The sequence below is a fragment of the Peromyscus eremicus genome, chromosome 14 (genome assembly GCF_949786415.1).
Source record: "Peromyscus eremicus chromosome 14, PerEre_H2_v1, whole genome shotgun sequence".
Lineage (NCBI taxonomy): Eukaryota > Metazoa > Chordata > Mammalia > Rodentia > Cricetidae > Peromyscus > Peromyscus eremicus.
In genome coordinates, this window is record NC_081430.1 from 7,014,775 (window position 1) to 7,040,434 (window position 25,660).

A 25,660-nucleotide genomic window follows, 5' to 3' on the forward strand; every position below is an offset into this window, starting at 1 on the left:
GGCTTAATATCATGTTATAAATGGAAGACAGGGATTTGGATTTTACAAATATATGTTTGTTAAAGGAAGATTTCTGACATGGTAATTCCTCAGCCCTTCTTTCAGATGAGCAACAGAAAGAAATATTGTTGTAGTCTAAGACATCCAGGGAGCCCAGCTCTCTGTGATGGTTTAAACTTTCCTGTTTGCTCATTGCCTTATTTCATTTTTAGGGCATAAGAACGATTATTCTATAATACAATCAGATAATTAACCCATTTGCTAATTCTCTGAGCGCTTCCTTTCATAGTTTACTCATTTGTAAAATAAAAGGCTTTTTTTGTTTTGTTTTGCTTTGTTTGTTCCAGTTGTGTTATAGTTTGTTAAGTCCTCTATGTCTGTTTCTTTTCTCCTTTGTGACCAGTGTAGTGACTATGACTTGGAATTTGGAACAGAGTGCTTGCAGTTGGCCCTAAAATACTGTCACACGAAAGCGAAACTTGTAGAAGGGCCCCCCGAGCTCTGGAAGGTAAGAGAGATTCAGCATGGGAGGCTCTTCTGCTGCATGTGTGTGTGAGTGCGTGAGTGTGTGTGTGTGTGTGTGTGTGTGTGTGTGTGTGTGTGTGTGTGTTGTGCTTCCAGTTGTAAGAGAAAGAACTTTGAAGTCAGAGAGTCTCACTCGGTCTTGTGAATGTCAGCATGTGAGGATCTTTCTGTTTCTTGGCTTCAAGAAAATTCACCTGGGAATCCTTTAGACATATTTCATTTCAGCCTCTAAGTTTGTTCACTTGCATCTTTTCCCTTGCTCTGTGTGCAGCCTTGTTTTATGTTTTCTCAGTGGGTTGAAGCTACAATTCTGTTGCCTACTCCAGCAGCATTTTCTCAGCCCTGGGATGCTAAGCTCCAATTAAACCAAGTTGAAAGCATGTAATTACTGCGGTGACCCATGGTGCAGCTGGACCCCCAGTGGTCCTCTGACAAGGCCCCAGTCTTCTGATGGCATGTGTATTTCTCTCAGGTTGCTGGAGATAAGCTGTGGCATCATCCTTCTGTAGCCTTGTGCCCAGGCAGGTGTAGTTCAGCATGCCTGCCTTTCCTTCATCAGGGAGAAGTGTGCTGAACTAGAACCATCCTGAAGGAGTGCAGTAGACCATGCCTATGAAGTTTAAAACAGGCAGAGCTGCTCAAAGATGCTTTGGAGTCTTGTAATATCTGTGAGATTCTGGAGAGTTCTGAATACAAGCTCACTAGGAATCCCTGGCTGTCCTGGAACTCATTATATAGATCAGGCTCTCAGAGACTTGCCTGCCTCTGCCCCTGAATTTTGGGATTAAAGGAGTTTGTCACCTTGCTTGGCTACAGTCTACACAGTGAGTGGGCGTTTTTGTTTTTTTTTGTTTTTTTTTTTACAGTGATGACATGGATCTTGCTGCATGCCAAGATTGCCTCCGACACAAAAGATTGAGTTCTGACATTCCAGAGAGAGTGACATGCTTGGACTGTTGTCTATTACATAAAGTTGGTGTAGTGTTGTTGCTCATTTAAGAACATCTAAATTTTTATCAGCCCAGTAGAAAAACACTCATTTCATCTTTATCCAGCCATGGCTCCTGTGTGCTTCCCTCAGGATGCACTTTGTAAGCACTGCTCCGTCTGTCTGGGAATGTGTCTGAGATCTTGCCTCTGTAGTAAGCCATAGAGTTCAGCTGCGTTTGTTGTCTTTACATCTCCCAAGCCATAATGTATTACTAATAGACTATTTGTATGGTTGTTATTGTTAGTGTGCCATCGACTTCAGGGCTACACGGGAGCAACTATACTATTGTTATATGAACTCCAGCCCCTGGTACCCTCCCCCAGATAGCACAGACACCCTACTGAGACATCGTCTGTGATTGATTCCCCAGCGGACACACTTCTAGATGCCAGGATCTCTTCCTGGGAAGTGAGTTTTTATCAAAGGGGTTTTGATGACCCCACATCCTGCTTCACACCCCCTCCCTGCCCCTTGCCCAGTGAATCAGTGTCTGGCTGCAGGTTTGTACTGTGAAACCACCACTACCCTCAGAAAGGTATAAGAAGAGACCCTGATTTCTACCATGTGAGCCCCTTACCCCTCATGCTGTCTATCTCTGAACTCTCTTCTTAGACCTGGTCATGCTGTTGTCTATCTGTTTATGCCTTGGTAACTTTTCTAATAAATTCCTCCTTTCCCAGTAATCCATCTGAGTCCCTTTTGAACTCTCATCCAAAGCCTTTCAGTAACTAGGAGGATTTTGTTAATTATGAGTTAGGTGTTTTGTTAAGGATCTTGATCTCAACCTTTGCCTAATTCATTTCACTATCCAAACTGAGTCTGAGGGCCATAGGGGAACACACAGTGGAACTCCAAGGCATTGACAACACTCCCTGACTTCACTTCTGACCCTTTGGAAGGTGTGGTTCTTTTTCTTCTGTCTGAGCTTTCATCAAGCTTGTAAAACACATAGATCTGTGGATAAAAGATAAGAAACATATTGCTCTTTAATTTTTCACCCCATCTTCAAATTTATTAATTTTTTGGGATATACTCATATTTCATTATTGTTTGTGACTGTTCCCTTGGCTGGGTTCTGTGCCGTGTTGGGCTCTCTCCCCTGCTTTTACTGGCTCCCCTGGTGAGGCACTTTGCATATTTTATGGGTTGAATTCTCTCTCATGCAGATATGTGCTCATGTTCTAAGTGCTGGCATCTGTGCCTGAGACTGTTGGAAAGAGTCTGCAGATGCAATCAAGTTATGATAAGATCAAACTGGAGTAGGATAGGCCCTAAGTCCAACATGACTGGTGTCTTTATGTGACAGGAGACCTGGAGACCAGGAGAATAACACGTGACAACAAAGGCAGGGGATGGAGGGATGGATCTACTGCTGTCATTCCCTAGAAGCTAGGAAGAGGCCTGGAAGGGATTCCTCCAAAACTCTGAGAGGGAACTGAAACCTGTCCACCTTTGGACTGCAGACTTCAAGCCCCCAGAAATGAGAAGACGAGTTCTTATTTTTCTGAGCCATCCTATTGGCAGTGTTCTGTTGCAGCATCCAAACACACATGCTGCAGGAGTGCCACAGTCTTCCAGGCCTGGTGGTATCAGGATGATAGCATCATTTCCCCTACAGGAAGAAGCTGGAGTCTCCCAGCTGTGACTTTGGTTTGGCTAACAATATCCATCAGAGAGTATTGACTCTATAAAGTCTGTAATAAATGGGCTGGGAAACATATCTATATCACTGTTGAGGTTTTTTAGGTACTTACAGTTCTTCTGAATAAAGGGAAAATATTAAAAATGTAATATTGCTGTTGTCTCAGGCTGGATATCCTTCCCATATCCTGTCTTGTCTTTTTAGGCTGGGTTTTTTTTCCCCAACATCCTGTCCTGTCTTCCTTTTTAGCTTTTTTTTTTTTTCTGACTATGATCAATAACAATTTGTGACCAAACACCTTAAACAATGACAAATATCTATAATTTATTTTTTTGGGGGGGGGAATGGGCATCATTCTCCAGACTACTTCCTCTTGTTTTGGGGACACTGTTATCTTTGAGTGTCCCTGAGAAAATTTAGGATTATGGTCAATTCATGACTGGAGTAGTCTGTGAGGCTGGATCATCTTAGCCAGTTCCCTTGAAGCTGTTCTAGATGCAGAACTCAGGAGGAACTGCAACAGAGGCGTTCATAGATATTGGGTCATCTGGGACACCCACTGCCATTGGAGACTTTTCAGGATGTCTTCCTTCATCAAACCTGATTTTTTGTTTGTTTGTTTGTTTTTTTCTTTTTTTTCGAGACAGGGTTTCTCTGTGTAGCTTTGCGCCTTTCCTGGAACTCACTTGGTAGCCCAGGCCGGCCTCGAACTCACAGAGATCCACCTGGTTCTGCCTCCCGAGTGCTGGGATTAAAGGCATGCGCCACCACCGCCCGGCTCTGATTTTTTTTTAAACCTGAAATGAATCTGCATCCTCTCACTTCCTTTGGAAACAAAAGCATAACATCTCCCCAAAGTAACATATTTTTTAACTTAAATTTTGAAGTCAAGATAATTTTAAAATATATAGGTTGGTTTAATATAGCAGTTTTCATAATCAAATGTCTCTTAGCAGTTACTGTTTGTTCATTAACAGTCAGAAAAATCTAAGAACAACACAAGAACATATAGGATCTAGACTCTCTGGGTTTTTCTCATCTTTATGTGGTTTACTATATTTTTTATTACTCTATTCCTTTTTTAAAAACTTTTTTATTTTAAAACTATATTTTTTAATCTAAGACTGTATATATTCTTTATTTTCCCTCTTCCGAGCCTGTGCACATTTACAAATACACTGTAAACCTTTTAGAGGCTTTTTTGTCTGACTCTGTCCTTACTGTGCATCTGTAATCTTTTCTGCTTACACGAGCAGAAATCCTAAACCCACCACATAGCATGTGACTGGGAGATGCCTCTCTGTACTGCAGCCCACGTGAGACTATGGGAACCCACCATGTGACTTAGCTTATGGCATGCTGGCAGTTGCCATGAGATGCGTCTCTACCTCAGCAGGTATGAGAGACACAAGACTAAGAAGTTACTCTTGGCTCTTTTTTTGTGTGTTTAAAATTGTTTTTTTATGTTTTGTTAGGTGTTATGTGGAAGACCATTGCCATTGGCTGTTCATCTCTTTATTAGACCATCAGGTGCTTTAGACAGGCAAAGAATCACAGCTTTACCAAGTTAAACAAATGCAACATAAAAGAATGCAACATATCTTTGCATCATTAAACAAATGTTCCACAGCATAAACAAATGTGACACATTTTAAAATAATATTCCATAACAACAAAACATGTTTGTAAAAACTGGCACAGTGACTCATGTTTACAATCTCAGCTGAGGCAGGAGGATTGCCATGAGTTTGAAGTCAGTGTCAGTTACACAGTGAATTCCAGGCCAGTATGATCTATAGAATATGATTCTATTTAGGAACCAAATACAAAACCACTAGATGTGAATAATCTTAGTTTTGCTAAGATGATAAAATTGTAATTCCAGTAGCTAAAATGTGATTCAGAAGCCTGATATAGGGACATAATCGAGAAGCATTTCCGTGCCAAGTGCAGCCAGGTACAAGAGGACTCTGAACTAGGAAACAGTCTGCCTTGTCTTGCCCTGGGAAATCAGGGAGCTCATGCCCTGGTGACATGCAGGGTGAACACAGCCTGTAGGACTCTTTAAAGGCCATCCGAAATTCCATGACGAGGTTATTATTTTAAAGTTGACATATATATTTTGATATAAGTGAAGTGAAAAACTCAGACATTCAGGGTTAATACCAGTCTATGCTAGTTCCTTTGATGTCTGAGGAATGCATTATTAATTAACTTTTTAAAAAAGTCCTTACCATATAGGGCAGAGAACCCTTTCCTTATGAACTGGTTTATTCCTCTTCCCTCAAAATGTTCAAACATAGAAAAGTCCTGCTCTGGCTCCTGAGATAGGGGTCAGTACTCCTGGGGTCCCTGAGTAGCTGTGAATTGGTAGCTTCAGTGAGCATTTGTTTTGATGAGATTTGACTATATTTAAGAAGAAACTAAGTGAATATCTGTCCAATGTTTTCCCCCAGTATACTTTTAGACGCTAGCAGCTCACACTTGTACTCTGTACACTCTGAGCTAAACAGACTTCTTGTTTCTAAATGTCAAAAATGTCTCCAAGGCACGAGATTTATAGCCAGTTCTTGGAGAAATTTAACAACTCCTTCATTGTCTTCAAATGCATCCTGAGAAGGAGGCTGGGATATTTGTGTCATCACAGCATTACTGGGATGAATGACTGGAAGATTCCTTTGGATTGCCACTAGCTTTTGCAGACCCCATTGTTTCGGCATCTCAGTTTAAAAGCAAAGCAGTGGAAGCATTTCTGCTTTGCTCTCAACCATTCAGCGTGGTGATATCATTTCTCTTGTTGAGTTTCATCATGCAGTTTTCTCAATCTAGGAAATGAAGTTCAAAAATACCCACTGTAAGCAAGGGTACTGAGAAACCTCGAAATGACCATGGTGGGAAGGTTTTTTTGTTTTTGTTTTGTTTTGTTTTGTTTTTATAGATACGAAAGAGAGACTAGCCAGAGGTATTTGGAGGAAGTCATGGCTACTTCTGTGGGGCAGAGAGGAGAGGGGTGGACTGGCCTGTGCTATCTCTAGAAGCAGAGGAAAGAGTGGGAGCAGGGCAAAAGCTCCTGGGTTATAAAGAAAACACTTAGCTGCTGAGTAGGGGACCAGGCCTGCAGGCCGATGGCTTTGGTATTCACCACAGGTACATGCCAGGAGGCAAGTGGCTCTTCCTGCCGGATGGAAACCTGAGAAATGATGAGAGTGAGCAGCAGCTTTCTTTCCGTTGTCCATCTAGAGCTGAGCCAGGACTGTCATTTGGGGTTCCCTTTGGACCGACACCTGTGTCTAGCAAATATCCTGTGTCTTTTGAGTGTAAGAATTAATAGCTATTTTTTTTTTTTTTTTGCCAAGTATTGGAGTGATGTCTCCTATGAGGTTGTTGTGTGGGGGCTTCAAGTGTAATGTACTCTTACTCAAGGAGAGTGGACGTCACCTTGGCTTGCTTCTGTTCGGGAAGGTCTCTTCTGTGGCTTAGCACATAAAATTAAGAAAATATGTCTAGTATTCCCAGGTGAAGTGCCTCTTGGGAGCTGAGGGAACCATGGCCTGCTTGTGTGAACTCCAGGTTTCTCTTTTGTTGACTTTCTCAGCTAAACACATGACTCAGAGGACTCACTGCACAGACACGACCATGTGAAGGAGACATAACTGAGCTGTACTTGGTGAGCGGCAGGTGTAGGCTAGCGTGACTCTCCCTGTACAAACTGCCTACACTGATCTTCATGGGCGCTCCAGAGGCTCTAGTGAGTTTGAAAACCAGTCAGTGAGAAAAACATCAACATGTTAGTCCATTACTACAAGAGTTTTTAAAGTAATTATTTCTAATAGTTGATGTTGTGCAAGGTCAAAGGAAAAGCCCAGATCACACTGACAGAAGGAAATCAATTTCAGCACTTGATCTCACCCCAAAGGCTGAGAAATGCTGAAAACCAACTTCAAAAGTGACCGTCAGGATGCTTTTGTAATGTTTTGTTTCCTTAAAAATAAAGAAAGGACAACTCATTTTTTAAAAAAGTTAGAGAAGTGAATAACACATCATTTTAAAATTATGACATTTTCCAGTAATATTCCCTTTGAAGTGCATTAGCTGTTTTATTTAGGAAAAAACAGATTTTTCCCTCTAACTAGGATCTGGCTATGTAGTTCATAGCTCAGGCAAGCCTCAAATCACTGTGTAGACTAACTTAGCCTCAGTTCACCCTCCTCCTGCCTCAGGCTCCAGATGCTGGATTATTGATGAGTGTCACTACACCTGGCTTGAAAGCTGTTCTTAAAAGTATACTACATGTTGATCTGAGTAAAAAAAAAATGTTAATCGTTGTTATTCGTAAGTAATGGCAGTGTTTTAAGTTTTAAGAATTCTAAAAGCTATTTTAGTATTTGGTGATAAACTTACATAAGCTTAAATATCCACTACTAGTATTAATTTGAATTTAGAATGTAGTTTATCTCTCAAAGCAGGAGAAAATAAAAAATGAATAGTTAACTAAGTATATTCTTGATTTCAATCTGGAGTTTAAGCTCTACAACAGACAATGACTACACAAATTATTTATTTATTTAAATTACAAATATTAGGTATTTTGGAATTCAGATATCTAATTAACCTTAGCTTAAGAAAGCGTTTACACCTAGCTTTACTCAGTTTCACAGAAAGTCCTTGATGGAAGCGATGTCCCTGCAGGTGAAAGGTCAGCCGGCTCCCTTCATTGCACGAATCTCAGAACTCTGAGCAGCAGCTAGAGCATTTTATAAACATTTATTGGAACCAGATACATTACATTTGGCAATCTATGGAGTGAGCTTGTTCTTCTTTTCTAGAATGCAGAATGGCACCGCGGATAGTAACTGCAGTACTAAGGGTCATGGATATCAGTGCATTGTGCTTTCTTTAGACTGTATAGTGATGCCACCTTTGATTTTATTGAATTGTTAAATGGTCCAGTAGACTTCCGTCTTCCTTTCTGAGTTTGCTCTTACTGTAACTCTGAAGAGTATGCCATCATCAATTACTGTAGGGTAAGGGCCCAGCAGACGAATCTAATTCAGAGAAGTGCCCAGGTCTGCCTGAACTAAAAAGACAGCTGTACAAATCTGTGGATGAGATGATTTAGGGGAAGGAAATCCAACCTTAGAGTCTGGTAAGGTACTAGTTAAGTGAGGGTTTGTCAACATGAGGTTTCAGTCATTGGCATCATTAATCATCTGAGTATTTAAGTGATGGGCCTATTGGACCTTGTTATAGTTACTTAATACTGCTTTATTGTCCTCCCTGTGCTCTAGCTCCGTAATAAAGGAGACCGATTTTGCAGGTGTTCTGTGTCTGGACTCACTGGATGGCATCTGGGAAGGATCTGCCAAGACCAAACCTACACACCATGTAGGATACTTTAAGATGATCAGGGTGCTATGCAATTATGAGCAAGGTGTTTGCTATTAAGGAAGGATCTTAGGCATACTGTGGTACCTTGTAGATTATTTTTGATAGGAGCTGTGTTTTAAGGTGCGACTAACCTGATTCATAAAGACCTTTGCAATTCAGAAGTTCCTTGAAATGTAAATTAGTCTCTGAGAATTTCAGTTTAGAATGGGGCTAGTGACTTTTGTTGTGTGGAGACCCCTTCCTCTTTCAGCCCTCCCCTTCTCCTCTCCCTCCCTCTCTCTACTTCACCCTCCTGATTTTCCAGTATAAAACCTTATAGAGCAGTAGTCTGAATACTTTTGTTTGAACACTTATACATTTTCTTTGATTATAAAACCCTAGGTATACTAATCATATTTCAGTAACCACTGCTATATGCTATCCTCATTTATTCAAAGATATAAGACTCAGATCTTCATAATTTGTTGAAATTGAATTTGATTTAATGTGAATGTCAAATGCTACTTTCGTTTGGAAATTGCCTGTGTTGTGTGTGTAGTTTCTCCAGCAGGAAGAATTTCCTTGGGGGCATTGTTTTATTACTTTCACATTCCTGCCTGTTCTGTTGAGTCTAATGAGGTTTCTCTGTCCCTTAGGTGACCTACAAACAAGATCTGTATGCAGCTGAATCACTGATTAAGGGTATGTTTGACCTTGTGGCTGTCAGCTCCTGTGTTTGAGGAAATGTGAGCTAGCTAAGGATTTCGTGGGACAGTTAAATCCCAGCCATTTTAGGAGGAAAGATGCCTGGAGGCCACAGAGGTCTCTGATTGTGTTTTGAAAATAATTGTGTTTTGTTTTGTTTCCTGCTTGTGAAATAACACTTATTATGCCACATTAGCCTATTAAGTATGAAGCATCAATACTATTGGAAGGGTAACTGTAGAAACTGATATTTCAATAAAACTTGTGAAGGTCTCTCTGCTTTACTGCTTAGAAGGCTGTCCCTGCCCCTCATCACTGTCCTGTCATAGCACTGGGGAGTGCCCTCCATATGACAGCTTACAGAACTTAGAAAAATTAGACTAGATAATTTGTAAAACAAAACAAAACAAAACAGAAAAAGAAACTTATTTTTTCCTGACAATGACTGCAATTTTTTTTTCAAGTTCAGTGATCATGTATGTGTATCTTTTCATCTCTGTAGCCTTTAAGGTCCCACATAGTGTATTTAATAACCATAAGGTACTTATGACTGTGCTGGGGGCTGTCCTCAGCACCCAGAAAGGACGTTCTCTCTGTTCTGCAGGATGTTTGGTTTCAGAGTTCTCGAGGGCAGCACCACACAGCCGTCAGCTGAGCCCTGCATTTCAGGAGGCTTTTGTACTTGGTTTACTAGTTCCCTAGCTACACCAAGGAGATGTTGGCAACACTGTCTTTACACCTTGACTGTGTCCATGAAAAGCATCTCTTGAAGCTGTTGAATATCACAAGGGATGAAGTTGCCCCTTCCTAAGAACCCCCATTTTAAACACCCAGTCTTACACACCAGAGATGTTCCCTCTGACTCTGAGACAACAGGAAGCTGCTGATTGTTTTCATCAAAATTAGATTCTGGGCAAAATGACATGCTCCAGTTTTGGCTGTGAAGTCGACTCCTGAATTCAGTCTCTTGCTGTGTGGGGAAGAGCAGTAGGCCTGGACGCATGGTTTTGGTTTAGAGTTTTAGGAAACCGGTTGGCCATCAGTTGGCCTCACATGTGGAAAGCTGAGCTCTTCTCTAATCGGGAGGCCGTTTGCACTTACCCTCAGATTTGTTTCTCTTCAGGAGTATTTTGTTTCAAACCATTAATGTTATATAATTTGTTTCTGTGTTTGTAAATAGTTAATCTATAACCATAAATCAAAAAGTTGGCATATATTTACATTATCAGCCAGGCAATATATAAATATTTCTTTATGAATGGCTGGCTAAGCCATACTGTGGTTGTTTATACCGTTAACACAAAGAAATAGAAAACTCAGTTTGATTTTATTTCCAAGAAAGTTCTGCAGTGCTCAAGGAGAGTGCTGGTGTGATGTGAGCTGTATGTAGTTAAGTGTCTCAACTGCCAATTCTCCATGCTGTAATACTTCCCCCACATATTATCATAGCCAGCAGATATGCAAAAAGAAGTATTTTAAGCTAATTGTTTTCTTATTTAGGTAACAGTTTCTAACATATTTTCAAAGTATTCTATTTTATTCTGAGAGTGATCTGATCTGTCTAGGCATAAGCAGTTGATTTAGTTGGAAACTCAAGAGTTTCCATATTCTTTAAAGCTTGTATTTCTAAGACTCCAGAGGAGATTCTGATGTTACTGGACCTACATAGGTCTACATCTCTGGGACCTTCATACTCTGCATGTAGTCATGTCATTTCCTCACACCCTGAGATTTTAGTCTTCAGTACCACCCTTTGAATCAGAATCTATTTTCATAAGAACCTCAGGTAATTATGTCATAAATCAAATTCAAGAGGCATTCTTCTAGGCTGCCCCTGAGAGTCTCCTATAGGTCACATCTATCTAAGCTATTTTTGCTACATTACAAGTTTGGAATCTTGCTATTCTTCACCCAAGATCACTACCTTCTTCATGACCTGTACTAAATACCAATACTGATAATTGAAGTACCTTTAGAAACAAGAGAAAGAAAATTTTTGGAGTTTTGTTTTGGATTTCTAAGATTGTGAGATGTAGCAGTGTATGGCAGTGTATATCTATAATCGTAGTGCTGGGGAGACTGACAGGCACATCTTTGAAGCTCACTGGAAAGCCAGCCTGGGTGAGCTCAGGTTTAGTGAGAGATCCTGCCTCAAAAAGTCAGGTGGAGAGCAACTGATCGTGACACCCAGTCTATGGCCCATATACACCTGCACAGCCACACACACTCTTGCCACACACATACATACAAATTGTTAAATATAATGTGGTTAGCAGACGTCTGTTAACGTCTTACCTTTTCCAACTATATCAAATAGGGTTATCTGTTATTTCCACTGGTCGACAATAAGACCACCACCACACTTTTAGGCAAAATTTGAAACAAGCTTTAATTAAATACTGGCCAGGATAATGGACTCGGGCCAGGGCCATTCTGGGGTTCCCAGAAAATGGTGACAAGTCACATTTTGCAAAGGCTTATAAATGCAAGCCAATAAATGTATTTCCCTCCAGGTCCAATCAGGGGCAAGCATGCATCCTGATGTGTTTCCCACCTCTGTACCTCCAGCCTACATCCAACCAGGGGCAAGCATGCATCCTGATGTGTTTCCCATCTCCGTACCTCCCATGTGATCAAGCACAGCCTGTGTACAAACTTGTTTAGGTGAGGGAAAACGTGTGGCTTGTTATCTTCCATAAGCAATTAATATAAATATAATTAATATAAATATGAATATAAATAAAGCCTCCAGCAGTTCAGGAACTATCTATTCTAGGGCAAGGAGTTTAGAGGTTAGAGGCATTTTTGTTTTATGGGTCTCTTAGTAATTGAAACTTAAAACATAACTTTAGAGCTCATTTCCAGGGAGAGCAATTTGATACACACAGGTATAGATTACAGGAAGAGATCCAGCTCAGCAGTGGTAGGAAGATGGGCCATAGACACAGATCCATGGAATTGCCTGCTACCACCCCAAGAGTTCCTTTAAGAATTCTCCTCTAAGGTGAAGTTTAGATTCTTGACTTTGCTGTAAAAAGAATTTTAGAACAAGTCTGTATTAAGCAGAATTGGAGTTTATAAGATGTTTTTAGGTCATGGGTTAGTAGGAAAAGTACTTAGGGAAGGGGTACAACCCCAGTGTGGGTGTGGGTTTCTCATGTATTTGATGTCAATGGGTTTTGAAGTTCCACCTTCCCAGAGTTGCTAAGAAACTTAAATGAGATCATTGGGTGGTTCCTGAGATATACAGACAAAAGGATTGAAGGACGAATTGCATTTGGTACTGTAAAACCCAAGATCATAAGAATTGCATGGGAAGTTAAGATGTTTTTACTGTCAACAAAAGTTAATAGACTTGCTGATGAGACTCCCAGATAATATCTGGGAGAGGATAAGGCAATATTTGGAGGTATATGTATGCCTGAAGCATGTTTCATTGCTGTTTTAATATTAAGTATCTGTATATAAATGAATATTATCTCCACATTAACAGCCTTCAGAGCACATATCATTAACTGTGCTGGAATTCTTGATTCTCAATTGATTTGAGTCTTCATCCAGATCCATGAGTGAGGCACTTCTCTCCTTTTCCATGTCCCTTAATCTTTCCTGTCTTTCTAGCTGCCATCTGTAAGCTGGAGGGCCAAGAAAGTCTGTGGTGTTGTGTCCATCAAAACCCAAAGCTCAGAGAGCCAGGATAGCATTATTGTTTGCACCGAAACTGAGACCAAGTGCAAGAGAAGGATGTTCCAGCTTCATTGAGGGAGAATTCTCCCTTCCAGCCTTTCTGGCCTATTCTCATGTGAATTTGGATGGACTGCATGCTCCTGTCTCCATGTTGATGAGGCCATGACTTTGTTTAGTCTGACCATTTTTGTTGACCTCTTCCAGAAACTCTAGCTCCCTCACAGATACAATCAGAGCTTAATAGGTATTTGAACAGTCCTTTCTCAGACAAATTGTTGCATAAAATTAACAATCACATTTAATAAATCGTCAAAGTTGTTTTATGGTTTATATGTTTTAATTTACTTGTACTCCGTATTGCATCCAAACAATGATGGTCTTGAACATGCTGGGCAAGTGGTCTACAACTGACCTGCACTCCCAGCCCTCTTTTTACTTTTTATTCTGACACTGAGTCTCTCTATGTTGCCAAGCTGTCCTTTATCTTCCAATCTTCCTTCCTATGTTAGCCTCTTGAGTATATGGAACCACAGGCTGGCTTCACAATACACTTATGAGCACTGATTACTAACATATTGGGCTTTATCCTTGTATTGAACATTGCTTGGAGCATTTTGTTTATAGCTCTTTATTATTCCAAATCAGTGACATAGACAGTGTTATGATTTCTATATTATAATACATTCAAGTGTTCCAGGTACCAACTTACTTGAGAATGATGGGAAATAACTTCTTAAATGTAAAGCTCTGGCTTAGGTTGTTTCTCCTTCCTTAGGTAAGTACTTAGCGTCTCTTTATATGGAACCCATAGGCTGCCTGTAGTTTTGTATGCTCAGAAGCTAATGTATATCATTTCTCTATAATAGTTTTTATTTATTCTTTGATAATTCCCACATGTATGAAATGCATCTTGGTCATACCCACCCCGAACTCACCACTCCACTCCCTAGATACCTTCCCAACACATCTCTTTATTCATGTCTGTATTCAAGTTTTCTCCCCCTCATCCCCCTTTTAACTCTGTGCAGTTAGTGTTGCCTCTTGGGATGTGGACTGATCTTCTTCTTCTTCTTCTTCTTCTTCTTCTTCTTCTTCTTCTTCTTCTTCTTCTTCTTCTTCTTCTTCTTCTCCTTCTCCTCCTCCTCCTCCTCTTCCTCCTTCTCTTCCTCCTCCTCCTTCTCCTTCTTTTCTCCTTTTCTTCTCCTTCTCCTCCTCCTCCTTTCTTCTTCATTTTATGTTTTTCAAGACAGGGTTTCTCTGTGTAGCTCTGGCTGCCCTAGAACTCCCTCTGTAGACCAGGCTGGCCTGGAACTCACAGAGATTCACTTGCCTCTGCCTTCCTGAGTGCTAGCATTAAAGGCATACACAATCATTGCCCAGCGACTGATATTCTTTACTTAACCTTGTACAGGACTTATGCAGGTAATTATAGCTACAATGAGTCCTTGAGTACAATGTCCATCTTATTTCTAGATATAGTGTTTCTTTCTTTTTCTTTTTTTATTAAGAAATTTTTTTATTCATTTTACATACCAATTAAAGATCCCCCTCTTCCCTCCTCCCACCCCTCCAGCCTCCCTCTCCCAGCCCACCCCTCATTCCCTTCTACAAGAAAGTAAGGCCTCCCATAGGGAGGTACATTTAGTAGAAGCAGGTCTAAGACCCTCCCCCTGCCTCAAGGCTGTGCAAGGTGTCTCATCATAGATAGTGGGCTCTAAAAAGCCTGTTCATGCACCAGGGATAGATTCTGATCCTACTGCTAGGGGGCCCCTTAAGCAGATCAAGCTACACAACTGTCTCGCTATGCAGAGGGCCTAGTCCAGTCCCATGCAGGCTCCACATCTGTTGGTCTAAATTTCATGAGTTCCCACTAGTTTGGTTTGGTTGTTTCTGTAGGTTTTCCCATCATGATCTTGATGCCCTTGCTCATAGAATCCCTCTTCTCTCTGTTTGACTCTACTCTTGGAGCTTGGCCTGGTGTTTGGCTGTGTATCTCTGCATCTGCTTCCGTCAGTTACTAGATGAAGGCTCTATGATGACAGTTACCGTATTCACCAATCTGATTCTGCGGATAAGCCAGTTCAGGCACCCTCTCCACTACTGCTAGTAGTCTAAGCTGGGGTCGTCCCTGTGGATTCCTGGGAACTTAACTAGCAATCAGTTTCTCCCTATCCCCATGATGTCTCCCTCTATCATGGTATTAGTGATAGCATTTCATAGAACTTCTCATCTTTTGGCTCTCGTATTTTTCTCTTTATTTTCCAAGATATTCCCTGAGCCTTGAGTTAGAGGAATTGATATGGATATTCTATTTAGGGTGAGCACTAATTTGACGCTTATTCTTGGGTCTTTGGTGATTAATGAGTCTCTGTATTCTGCCCATTTCAGAAAGAGGCTTCTCTGGCCAAGACTGAGAGATGAACTAATACATGGGAATTAACAGAAATATCTAGAAGATACTTTGGCAACTTGTCTGTTTGGTTAAATAATATTACTAGATTATCCATTGGGGCCTATGACTTCCTGAGCAATAAACTTTTTTTTTTTTTTTGTTTGTTTTTGAGGAAGTTTTTCTCTGTGTAGTTTTGGTGCCTGTCCTGGATCTCACTCTGTAGACCAGGCTGGCCTCAAACTCACAGAGATCCGCCTGGCTCTGCCTCCTGAGTGCTGGGATTAAAGGTGTGCACCACCAACACCCAGAGAACTTTAAAAAAAAATTCTATTTAACAGTCTTGGAATTTCACAACCATCAACAGTTCCAATGCAATTTCTGGTGCAATGTGGAAATTAGGAATCTCAGTGGAGCTCTTAGTGTAGCAGACCATGTAGGTAAAATATATGCATACTTTCAATAACAGATTTGAAGAGATCTCTCTAAAATTGACTTCATTGCTTTTATTCTCAGCAAACTGACCTGGTCCACCCAACATGAACTTTATTGTTCATGATGTTAGCATATATTATCTTTTTACAATAAATTCATGACCATCAGAAGGTATTACTTTGACATACGTGTCATCAGGGCCTTCACAGCCTCCATTGCTTTTCTTCTTTCCATCCATTATGTTCTAACAAAAGTCTACTGTGATCTCACAGGAACTTTAGTACTTCCCCCTGGGGTTCTAAGGCACAGGAAGGAACTACTTCCATTGGGTCACAGCCACTATCTGCAACACATGGGAGATCGGTCCTGAGCAATGAACTTTTGAAAAGTTTTCTAGTATGACATGAATTTCCTGTTGTGGAGGAGGCCTCAGGCTCATCAGGAAAGTGGTTGGTTACCCTTATTGCCTCCATGCCGCTATTGCATCAGTGTGTACAGCTTGCCTGGCAGGTTGATAGTGGAGCATTTGGGCTCCAATATGGGGTAAGACCATTGATGTCTTTTCTTCAGTGATCTGTAGAGCACCTTCTGATACTATAAAAGGTAGCCCTAGGAACAAAGTTTTCAGATCAGTTTCAGTTTGATTACTTTATGTCCTATATCCAAAATGTGTTGTGTCTTGATCATCTAGTTATGGTAGGCATCTAAGAGCAATGAAAAGAGTCTGTGTTGCTTTGGTGGCCTCTGAGATTCCCTGACCAGAAAGGCATGGGAAGGTATTCTTTGCTTGGAATTGAGATTTTCATTCAATAACCCATGTCTTCTGGGAAAAGCACTGTCCACCCTTTGTCCAGGGTTCCTGAAAACACATCATTTATTATGTTTGATCAGCAGTGGGATTTGAGTCACCACAAAATGAAACTTATAATACATAAATGTTTATATTCACTGTGATAAATACTATAATATTTCTAGTTATTTTAAGTTCATGGTTCATTTTGTCACAAAATTATATACCAAAATAAATATTTTTATTTGAAGAATTTTATGGATTTCAGTGTTGGTAACTGTCAATATGTGTTGAACCTGTTTCAGATCATGGTTCAATAAGCATGGAAGGAATATCTATTGTTTTCTTTCCTTTCTATCTGTTGTTACTGCTTTGGGTTTAATAGTTGTATGGTAACAGATACAGGTACAGTTTTTGTCCTTGAAGATTTAAAGTTATCGGAATTTATGACCTTCCCCTCCCGCCTTACTGTCTTTCTGCTTCCAAAGACGCACAGCTGCATTCGGTCTATGTGTCCATCCATCCCTATGCCATTAAAAATACTGCTGTAATGTAGAACTAGTGTGACATATGTGTGTGGTTTGAGGGCACATAGCACTCATGCCAGGTATCTTATATGAGTTAGCTCATTTATTCGTCAGAATAATATTACTTCTCACAGTTTGCTGGTAGGGAGACTGAGATGGAGCTATATTCTTCTGTGTTTCAAAATTGTTAAGAACATTATCTATGATTCAGATATAGGTCTGCATTATCCACATGCCAACTTTTGGGGTCATGTTCTCATTTCACTTCCAACCATGCAGACCCACTTGGCCAGGCACGAGGGTTAATCTTGTGTTGGAACATGGTCCATGAATGAAGCTGTGTGAGGAGATTTCTGAGCTGGTGAGAAAAGTGCACATAAACAGACAAGAGTGTGCACACGGGTTGTTCTTGGACATGCTTTCATGCCCCTCCCAGGTGTAATAATGGGAATGGTTTTTCCTCAGATTACCCATCACCTTACCCATTATTATTCAGGATGATGTTTCCAAGCATGACTTGTCCTTTATAAGCCTAAATTCATGTGATCTTGCCCTTGTGACTGTATACAGTTTGAGAGCAAGTGAACTTGGCCCACATGGACCTTGCTTAACCCTTAGAATGCTCTCAGAATATAAATTGTCTGAGGCCCTGAATAAAGATGGCTGTTGCATGAAACTTTAGTCTGCCTCATTTTTTACCTCACTCTCCTAGGTTCAAGAGTGGTAACAACCTTGGATCCAAAAGCTTTCTCAGTGGACACCCTGGTGGTTTTTAAATTTAACCTGTCTAGATTTCATGCCTTTGGATCAGGACTGTGCCTTTAGCTGATCTTCTGGAGAATGAAGACCTTGCCTCCTAGTATTTTTTAGAAAGTACCTGGTGCTGCTTACATCACAGATGCAAAATGGATGATAACTAAATGAAAACTTTCTAGACATGGCCAGTGAGAGAACAGAAATAAAAACGTCATGGAAGTATAATAGTTTAAAAATGAGCAGTTGTGTAGTGTTTAGATTTTTTATTTTTATTTTTATAAATCTAGTCTGTGTAGACAACACCTTCCTAATTTAGGGTAGAACTTGTGACTTTTCCCATGCTAGAATGTTTGCTGAATATTCTGTAATTTGGTATATTTCAGCTACTTCCCTCTTGAATACTAATTATTGGTTGGCAGCGAGGACTTTGATGTGGCTACTTTCTTTTTACTTAGTATTTTTCACACTATAAAACTTTACTCTGATTAAAAAAAAAAAAGATCTTTTGTCAGATTCAGGAGCCTTTTCTCCTGGCACGTTTACTACTTACTGGAATAAAGGTATTTGGTCCATCTTAATTTATAATCAAGTCAACATCTTTGGTTTAGTATGAAAATTTTATTGGTAGGAAAACAAAATCTCATTTTATTAATATTTGACTTAGGTCTTTAATTTCAGGTGAGCATATGACTCACATCTCCAAATAGGGATACATTTCCCAATCTAATTTTCATCTCCTGCTATTTTTTTAACTTGATTTAACTGAGCATCATTCCCTCCATGGGTTCCTACTTCTGGTGCGCCACAGAAAGATGTGTGAAGAGTGGTAGTCTCATGGCTGTCTTCCATAGGGTCTGTCCTAAAATACAGGTAATTACAAATTGCTGTTACACTTACATAAAACAATGCAACCCTAGCATTTCCTCTTCCTAAGGTAGCGTGTTAAATTTGGTCCATGTTATTTAGTGTTTAACTCTTTCCAGCTTTTATTCTGAGTAAAAATGAAAACAATATTTTCAGAGCTGTGTGATTAATTAGTACAACAAAACCCTGGGCTGACTGATATGTTTGTAAACATCCACTGAACAAAGAGTACTGTATTTCCCCACCCTGCCACAAGCTGACTGAGCCCACCCAAGCCTGCTCTGCATGTTCAGACAAACCCCAATGATGTTAAAGTGGTAACAGACGCCAGTGCTAGCATATTTTATCTAGATGTACACAAGCCGTACAAACAGTCTCAAACCACACTTGATTTAATATGCTGACCATATCTTGGCAAAAGGGTCAATATTCTAAAATCTTTCTAAGAAAAGAGCCCCTATGGAATTTCTTCATTAAAAGAGCATATTTATTTTTTCAATATTGCCCTTCAGCAAGCCTAATAATTCAGTTTTGTGACCAAAGGGTATTATAAAAATTCATTTTATTCTGTCCTGGTGATAATTGTACAAACTTGAGTAAACTTATGCTATAAAAATGGCTTATGGGTGCCTCTTTTCATATGATGCTTTATATAAAAATACAAAAAGAGAAGTTAAAATTGAAAATCATTTTTAGCTGCTTTTAGTTAGAATTGGTTAATATTAATTCATATAAAGATCTGTGTCTTTTTCCTGGTCACTGTTTATTGTTTTCCCATTGTTTTATTTAAAAGGAGAATTGATTTGTTTGAAATGTAACTTCTTTTACTGGCTAATAATTTTACATTTTATTTGGAAAATATAGTTCCACCTCCCAGTTTTGAACGTCAGTGTGCAGGTGCATTTCTTTCCCAATAATAAGAAAACTAAATCTGTGTTCTCATTCTTGTTTCCCCTCACCTTGTTGAAAAACTCTGCTGATAGGAAAGCATTTGACTTCCTTTATGCACACACAGAAGGATGCAGAGATGCTTCTAAATCGGCTTTGACTGGAAGGAGTAAGATAAATTACATAGGAACAAATTTGGATCCGTATTATGGAAACTTAGGACTTATTGTGTTGGCTTTGGTGTCTTACGCACATGGAAAATGGATGGTTTCATTTTGTTAGGGTTCTTTAACATTTACTTAGCATTGTGATTTGAAGTAAAAAATTCTTTTGCAACTTTTGAATGAAGTTGAAGAGATGAACAAGGGGCAGTCAGGTTTCCACCGGGTACAACTGGACTTCTCTCCCTCTGTGGTATGTTCTTGTCAGAGGTCCCTTGTTAGTCTCAGTGAGGGCACCATTCATATTAACCATGCTTCTTTGGACAATGCAAAGTGACAGCTAAGATTTACTCAGAAACCTTGCTTTTTGATGTTTCTCGCTTTTGACTGATACTTAATTTCCCACATTTCCCCCATTAATACCAAGTCTTCTTTGTTCATAATAGTTTTTGTTCTTTACTGTCTTGAAAACAGTGCTGTGATGGTATCTTGCGTGAATATGTGAGAACATTTGCGTCAAGAACATTTGCGTAAAGCTTTCATTAATAAGAATAGGAAGGCTGTAACAATTTAAAAGGAACTTGGTTTCTTCAGCATTTTATTGTTAAGAAAGATGTAAATTAGAAAGTTAAATATTTGGGTCAAGATTAGAGAAAATGGAGTTTTCTTGTTTGTTGAATCTTATAATTTTCTTAATTTGTCATCAGTGAAATGTCAGTTCAAGGACAGGCAAAGAAGTGTATCATTTAAAAAATGTCAAAGGTCACAGTGAGCTACTAAGCATCAAGTAAGATGGTACCAGATGGAAGCCAGTCACCTGTGCCTCACTCTGGGGTAGGTGTTACAAAAGCCCCAACCCCAGGTGTGACATGTGTGTTCAAAGTAATGACATATTTTTTTAAGTACGTGGGTGTATCTTGAACCTTAGAAGAGAATATTCCTTTCAAATTTACTTTTCTAAATTGGGAATGAATATATGCTTAAAAGGGAAAATAATATGCTACCAGAAAATAGTACAACATGTATGTGGCTTCACTTAAGTATGTGCTAAGACAAGATGCCACATGCACACTGCTTACACTCAATTCTAAGGAAGGACATTTCATTCTGGCACCTTGTGACTAATTTTAAAATGTGGTTAAACATTTTAAATGTGGTTACAACAGCTTTTAACAAATCTGCCTCAATGTGACTGTGCTTCAGTTTCGGTGTGCACCGATCAGTGTAGCTCTCTCCACACAAGGCTGCGCTGACATCTTCACATGTGTATTGATATCCTGGCAAGCCTGTATTTCCCGGTTTCTTGTAGTGATGGCATATTGATTATTGTCCCTTTGTTTGCTGCCCGCCTCCCCCCGCCATACACTAACAGCCTCCCCTGTCCCCGTGACCTTAGGATGTAACTGAGATGGTGTATCCAGGCTCCGAAGTGGTGCCACGTTTTCTTTTCTCCTCTTCTCTTTGGATACAAGGGCTCCTTATGGAGCCCAGGTTGGCTTTGATCTCACGGTGTTCTGCCTTAGCCCCTTGGGTGATGGAACTACAGGCTCATGTCACTATTCCTCACTTGTGAGTCTGTTTGATGCTACTTTTAATCTTTGAGGGACAGAAAGCAGAACCTATTAGGTTTTGATTCCCAGAACTCAACAGGAGATGGAAGATGCTACCCTTACTTTGAATGGGTTAGTGTTTCGGGTGCCAAATATCTTTCAGAAATAACTACCTGTGGATTAAACATAGGTAAACTTATTTACCTGTAAACCTCAAAGCTTTGATATGAGAGGCCAACCTAGTAGAAAAGGAGGCCTGCTGGAATAAACGAAGTGTCATAGAAAATTGACAGTGTAGCCCTGCATTCTCTTATGTCTGGAACTAACTGAATGTTGCTGGTGTTTCACTTTGTTTTTCTGAAGGGAAATAAGATGAGGATGGCAAATTAAACTTGGTCTTCCTTCATAACCTTTGGATTTATTGACTATGCATCCTTTTTCTCAGGAGAGATTTGTGTTAGAATATTGCTTGAATTTCACCTTCCTGAAAGAGTATCACATGTGACATCCCATCATGTTTCAAGAGCATTGATTAGTGTAGCACTTCCTGAAATGGTATTTTAAGATATTTGACAGGTAATCCCACCATATATGAGTGAGTCTAGCAAAATTACCTATACTGACACTTTTCCCCGGGAGTTCAGACTTGCCCAGTTTTCTGGATACCAAGTACCATTGTTTGTATTAATATTCTGAATATAGGATAATACTATCTTGTTATAGTCTGTTGTAAAATTTTGGGTCCTGTTCACATTATTAGTGTTTCAGTAGTAAATTCACACAGTTCCTGATGGTACCGGTTGTAACTATCTCGAGTTGTGTTTCCAGTGTCCGTTGCATTTCTCAAAGCTACTCTGGTTTTGTTTGGATCAGTCTCCTGTGGTTCTGCTCTGTGACCTGTCAAGTACCTTATTTATCACTTACATCCACTTTAAGAGTCTGCAGCATGATATTTTGTGTCAAATCAATTTGTGTACAGCTCACGGGTACACCTGGGAACCAAGTTTATGAATGGTCCATACTGTTCTACCACTATTTCTCTTCCATCCCTTCTCCCTTTTCAACATTGTCCTGGAAAAATGAGACCGTGCCATACTCCTTCACGTTTCCAATGACTCTGCTCCTGTCCAGAAGAGGAGAGGAAGAAGAAACAGTAACAGTGCTCACCTCCATTCCAAAGCCACTACAACTCCTGATCAGTGGGAATGAACCCTCTACGATAATTCAGTCTGCCTTCCCCCGGTTGCTATTGTTGTCATGGCCACCACTGACAGGATTGTTTCCAGGAAAACACGGAAATGCTACGCTAACCAATGCTCTGAAATATGGGAACAATCTCAGAGAGTAGAAATACAAGGCGTCAAACAATCATTTTAGAACTGACAAAAATATATCCACATTGAAGAATAGCTTGCTGTGTAGTCCGGAAGTCAACATTTAGTGCTTCCTCAAATGCTCTCCACTGTGTTTTCAGGTAGCATATCTCACTGGAATGGTAGCTCACTGATTGACAAGACTTGCTAGCCAGTGACTTTCTTCGACCCACCTCTCTCTGTCTCCTTTCCTCCCTCACCAGGGCTGTTTGGTGAGGGAGGAAAGGAGAAACATGACAGCCACAAGTTGTCATGCTCTGTGATAAGTGCTTTGCTGCCTAAGCTGTCTCCTCAGCCCCAGATACTTCCGAAGTGAGTAGAAGTAGAGTGGCTAAAAGGACTAATGCATATTCGGGTTATCGTTTCCCCCAAATCGTTACACAGTCCAGACCCATGCCTTATTCAAACGTAGAAGTCATCCGAATTTATGGTAATTTCTTCACTACCCCCTTCACTGTATCTGTGTATACATGAATGCGCTCGTTTTGTAGCCTTGAGCTTGTAATTCTTCGGTCTGAGACGCCCAAGTGCTGAGAATGTGGGCAGGTGCCACCATGCCTGCCTCTTCTTATCACAACTGTTGTTTGTGATGGCTTCTTGCCAAGTAGCCGTGGCTAAACTGGTACTTACTGTGTCTGTAGCCCAGGCATACTTGAATTCATGGCACTTCTTTACCTCAGCTTTCCAAGAGTTGGAATTATAATCATGTACTATCATGCCCCATTTTCTTATCATATTTTGTATGTTGTTTTTAAAACAAAAGACATTTTAAGTTCATTTAATGTATCCTTATATGTTTTTTAAAAAAGTTTTATCTTTTGTTTTGGCCTGTAGGTGATCTAGTTATGTGCAGTTCAGTGCTATGTGTTTCTTTGTCTTTGATAATATGACAATTGGATCCTGCAGCTTGATCAGATTTAGAGTTATATTTTCCCTAAGACAAGAGAAGGCAAAAGTAGTTAGAGGTTCTTCCTAACCACAACCTCTGACACTGACTTTGTACCTGTTCTGGAAAGAGTGTGAATCATGGCATTTTAATTGTATTAATTAGTTTTCATATATTAGATACATCCATACATAATTTAACAATGTGTGTGTGTGTGTGTGTGTGTGTGTGTGTCTGTGTCTGTGTCTGTGTCTGTGTGTGTCTATGTATGCCTGTGCCCATGCATGCACACAGGCCAGAAGTCAGAGACTTTCATGCAGAAAAAAAGTTAAAATGTGTGTGTTGTATGTGCATGTGTTTATATGTGTGTGTGTGTGTGTGTGTGTTAGGTATGTGTATGTGTGTGGTGTGTATGTGTATGTGTGTATGTGAGATGTGTATGTGTGGTTTGTGTATACGTGTGTGTGCATGTGTATATGTGTATACCTCTGTCTATGCATGCATAGAGGCCAGAAAATGTTCTACACGGTCCTGCTTTATCATGCTTTGCCTTGTTCCTTTGACATAGGGTCTTTCAGTAAAACTGGAGTCAGGCAAGCCTCTGTGATTGTCTTGTTTCTGCTGTTCTATTCCTGGGTTTTTATGTGGGTGTTGGGAATTCAAACTCAGACCCTCTTGCTTTTCGAGTGTGTGGTCTTACCTACTCAGCCATCTCCCTGTTTCATTGTGACTCAGTTCTGAGAAAAGGGGTTACTAGAACTAGAATGGCCCATAATTATTCACTGATTTGACTTAACGATACATACTTTATCATATTGGGAAGTAAATGCTAATAATGTCAACATTTCAATAGTGAGATAAATCTTTTTATGTATACTTTCATTTATGATCATAACTTTTACTTTCAGACTCTATGTAGACATTATAAAATGGGGACAGAGATGTAGCTTAGTAGAAGAACGTTTGTTTGACTTTTCTTAAAAATTGTCTTTTCTCAGTTTAGACTTGAACACACTACCAGGGTATCACCTAATGACTTCCAGAAGCATCTCAGATATTTAATTGAATTTTTATAAAACTTCGTTATTAAATGCTTGTCCAGTTCCTGATATCTATAATTATTAAATGTGTTGTTATTTTCATATGTCATCTTTAGAGTATTGGGAAAAACTGCCAAACTGTAAACCTTGGTGAGACTTGCAGATAAAGTACTGGCATTTTGGGGTTAGTTTTCTTTTATTGTTTTATATAAGAAGTATAAAGACTCAGTGCATGGGGGGCTCACCATGTCCTTCTAAACTCTCCATTCTCTAATTGCCACCCCATCCAAGAAGATTAAAGAAAACTGAAATATTACCTCAGAAGAGTCACACCGCTGGAGGGGGCTAATTAGCTATGGGAGGCAATTTGCATATTTTTTAAAGAAGGGAAGCTTTTATAATTCTCAAATTATACAAAGTTAGTGTCAGTTAAGCAGAGATTCAATCTGGCTGTATGTTGGGTCACTTTTGGAACTTCACAAAATTCAGGCTAGAAACTTGAGTAGTTACGAAATCTGTGTATTTGAAGAGTCTGAAGGTAGGAAAGAGTGCTACTAGTAACTTCTAATATTCAACCAGACGGAGGAACTGAATTAGAAGAGATAATTGAAGATTTTTATTGGTCTTGTCTTGGGGTAGGAACAGATGGAGAAACTGCCCTTTTTAATAGAGGATGTACACATATGGTCCATAGAAAGTACAAGAAGTAGTTGGTATGTCTCAGGCCACTGTGTGGTCTACAAACGGTGGAAGCTTTGTTACAGGAGCAGGCCACACACAGAGCACCACCGTTTGCCACTGTTTCTTGGCCTCAAATCCAGATCATCGTAACTTAGGTTTTGCTCTCATGATCTTTAGTGGGTAGGGATGGGAATTTTAATTTCTTTTATTATTAATATATTTTAATGTATTTTTTGTATCTCATTTGTTTTATAAGGTGAGGACACTTTTTATTCTAAAATGTTTTCAAGTCTAAAGGGTTCAAGAACCTCACAGATAACTCCCATGCTTTTGTCTGGTTTCACAGATCCATGACATGATAATTTTTTGCTTCATTTACTTTATTATTCCCATATGAGTCCTT

The 25,660-nt window shown here is 39.8% G+C and overlaps 2 protein-coding genes across 2 annotated transcripts in view; one reads left to right on the top strand and one right to left on the bottom strand.

Annotated features, from left to right (window-relative positions):
* Crppa (CDP-L-ribitol pyrophosphorylase A) overlaps nt 1-25,660 on the top strand; it is a 291,765-nt gene that overhangs the window by 105,487 nt on the left and 160,618 nt on the right. The window contains exons 4-5 of the mRNA XM_059279633.1: nt 404-508; nt 9,182-9,227. Coding sequence (XP_059135616.1) covers nt 404-508; nt 9,182-9,227 — 151 coding nt within the window. The remainder of the gene's footprint in view (nt 1-403; nt 509-9,181; nt 9,228-25,660) is intronic.
* Nucleotides 15,641-15,979, bottom strand: LOC131924159 (elongin-C-like). The gene is given in 1 exon segment (XM_059279384.1): nt 15,641-15,979. A coding segment is annotated over 1 exon segment (339 nt).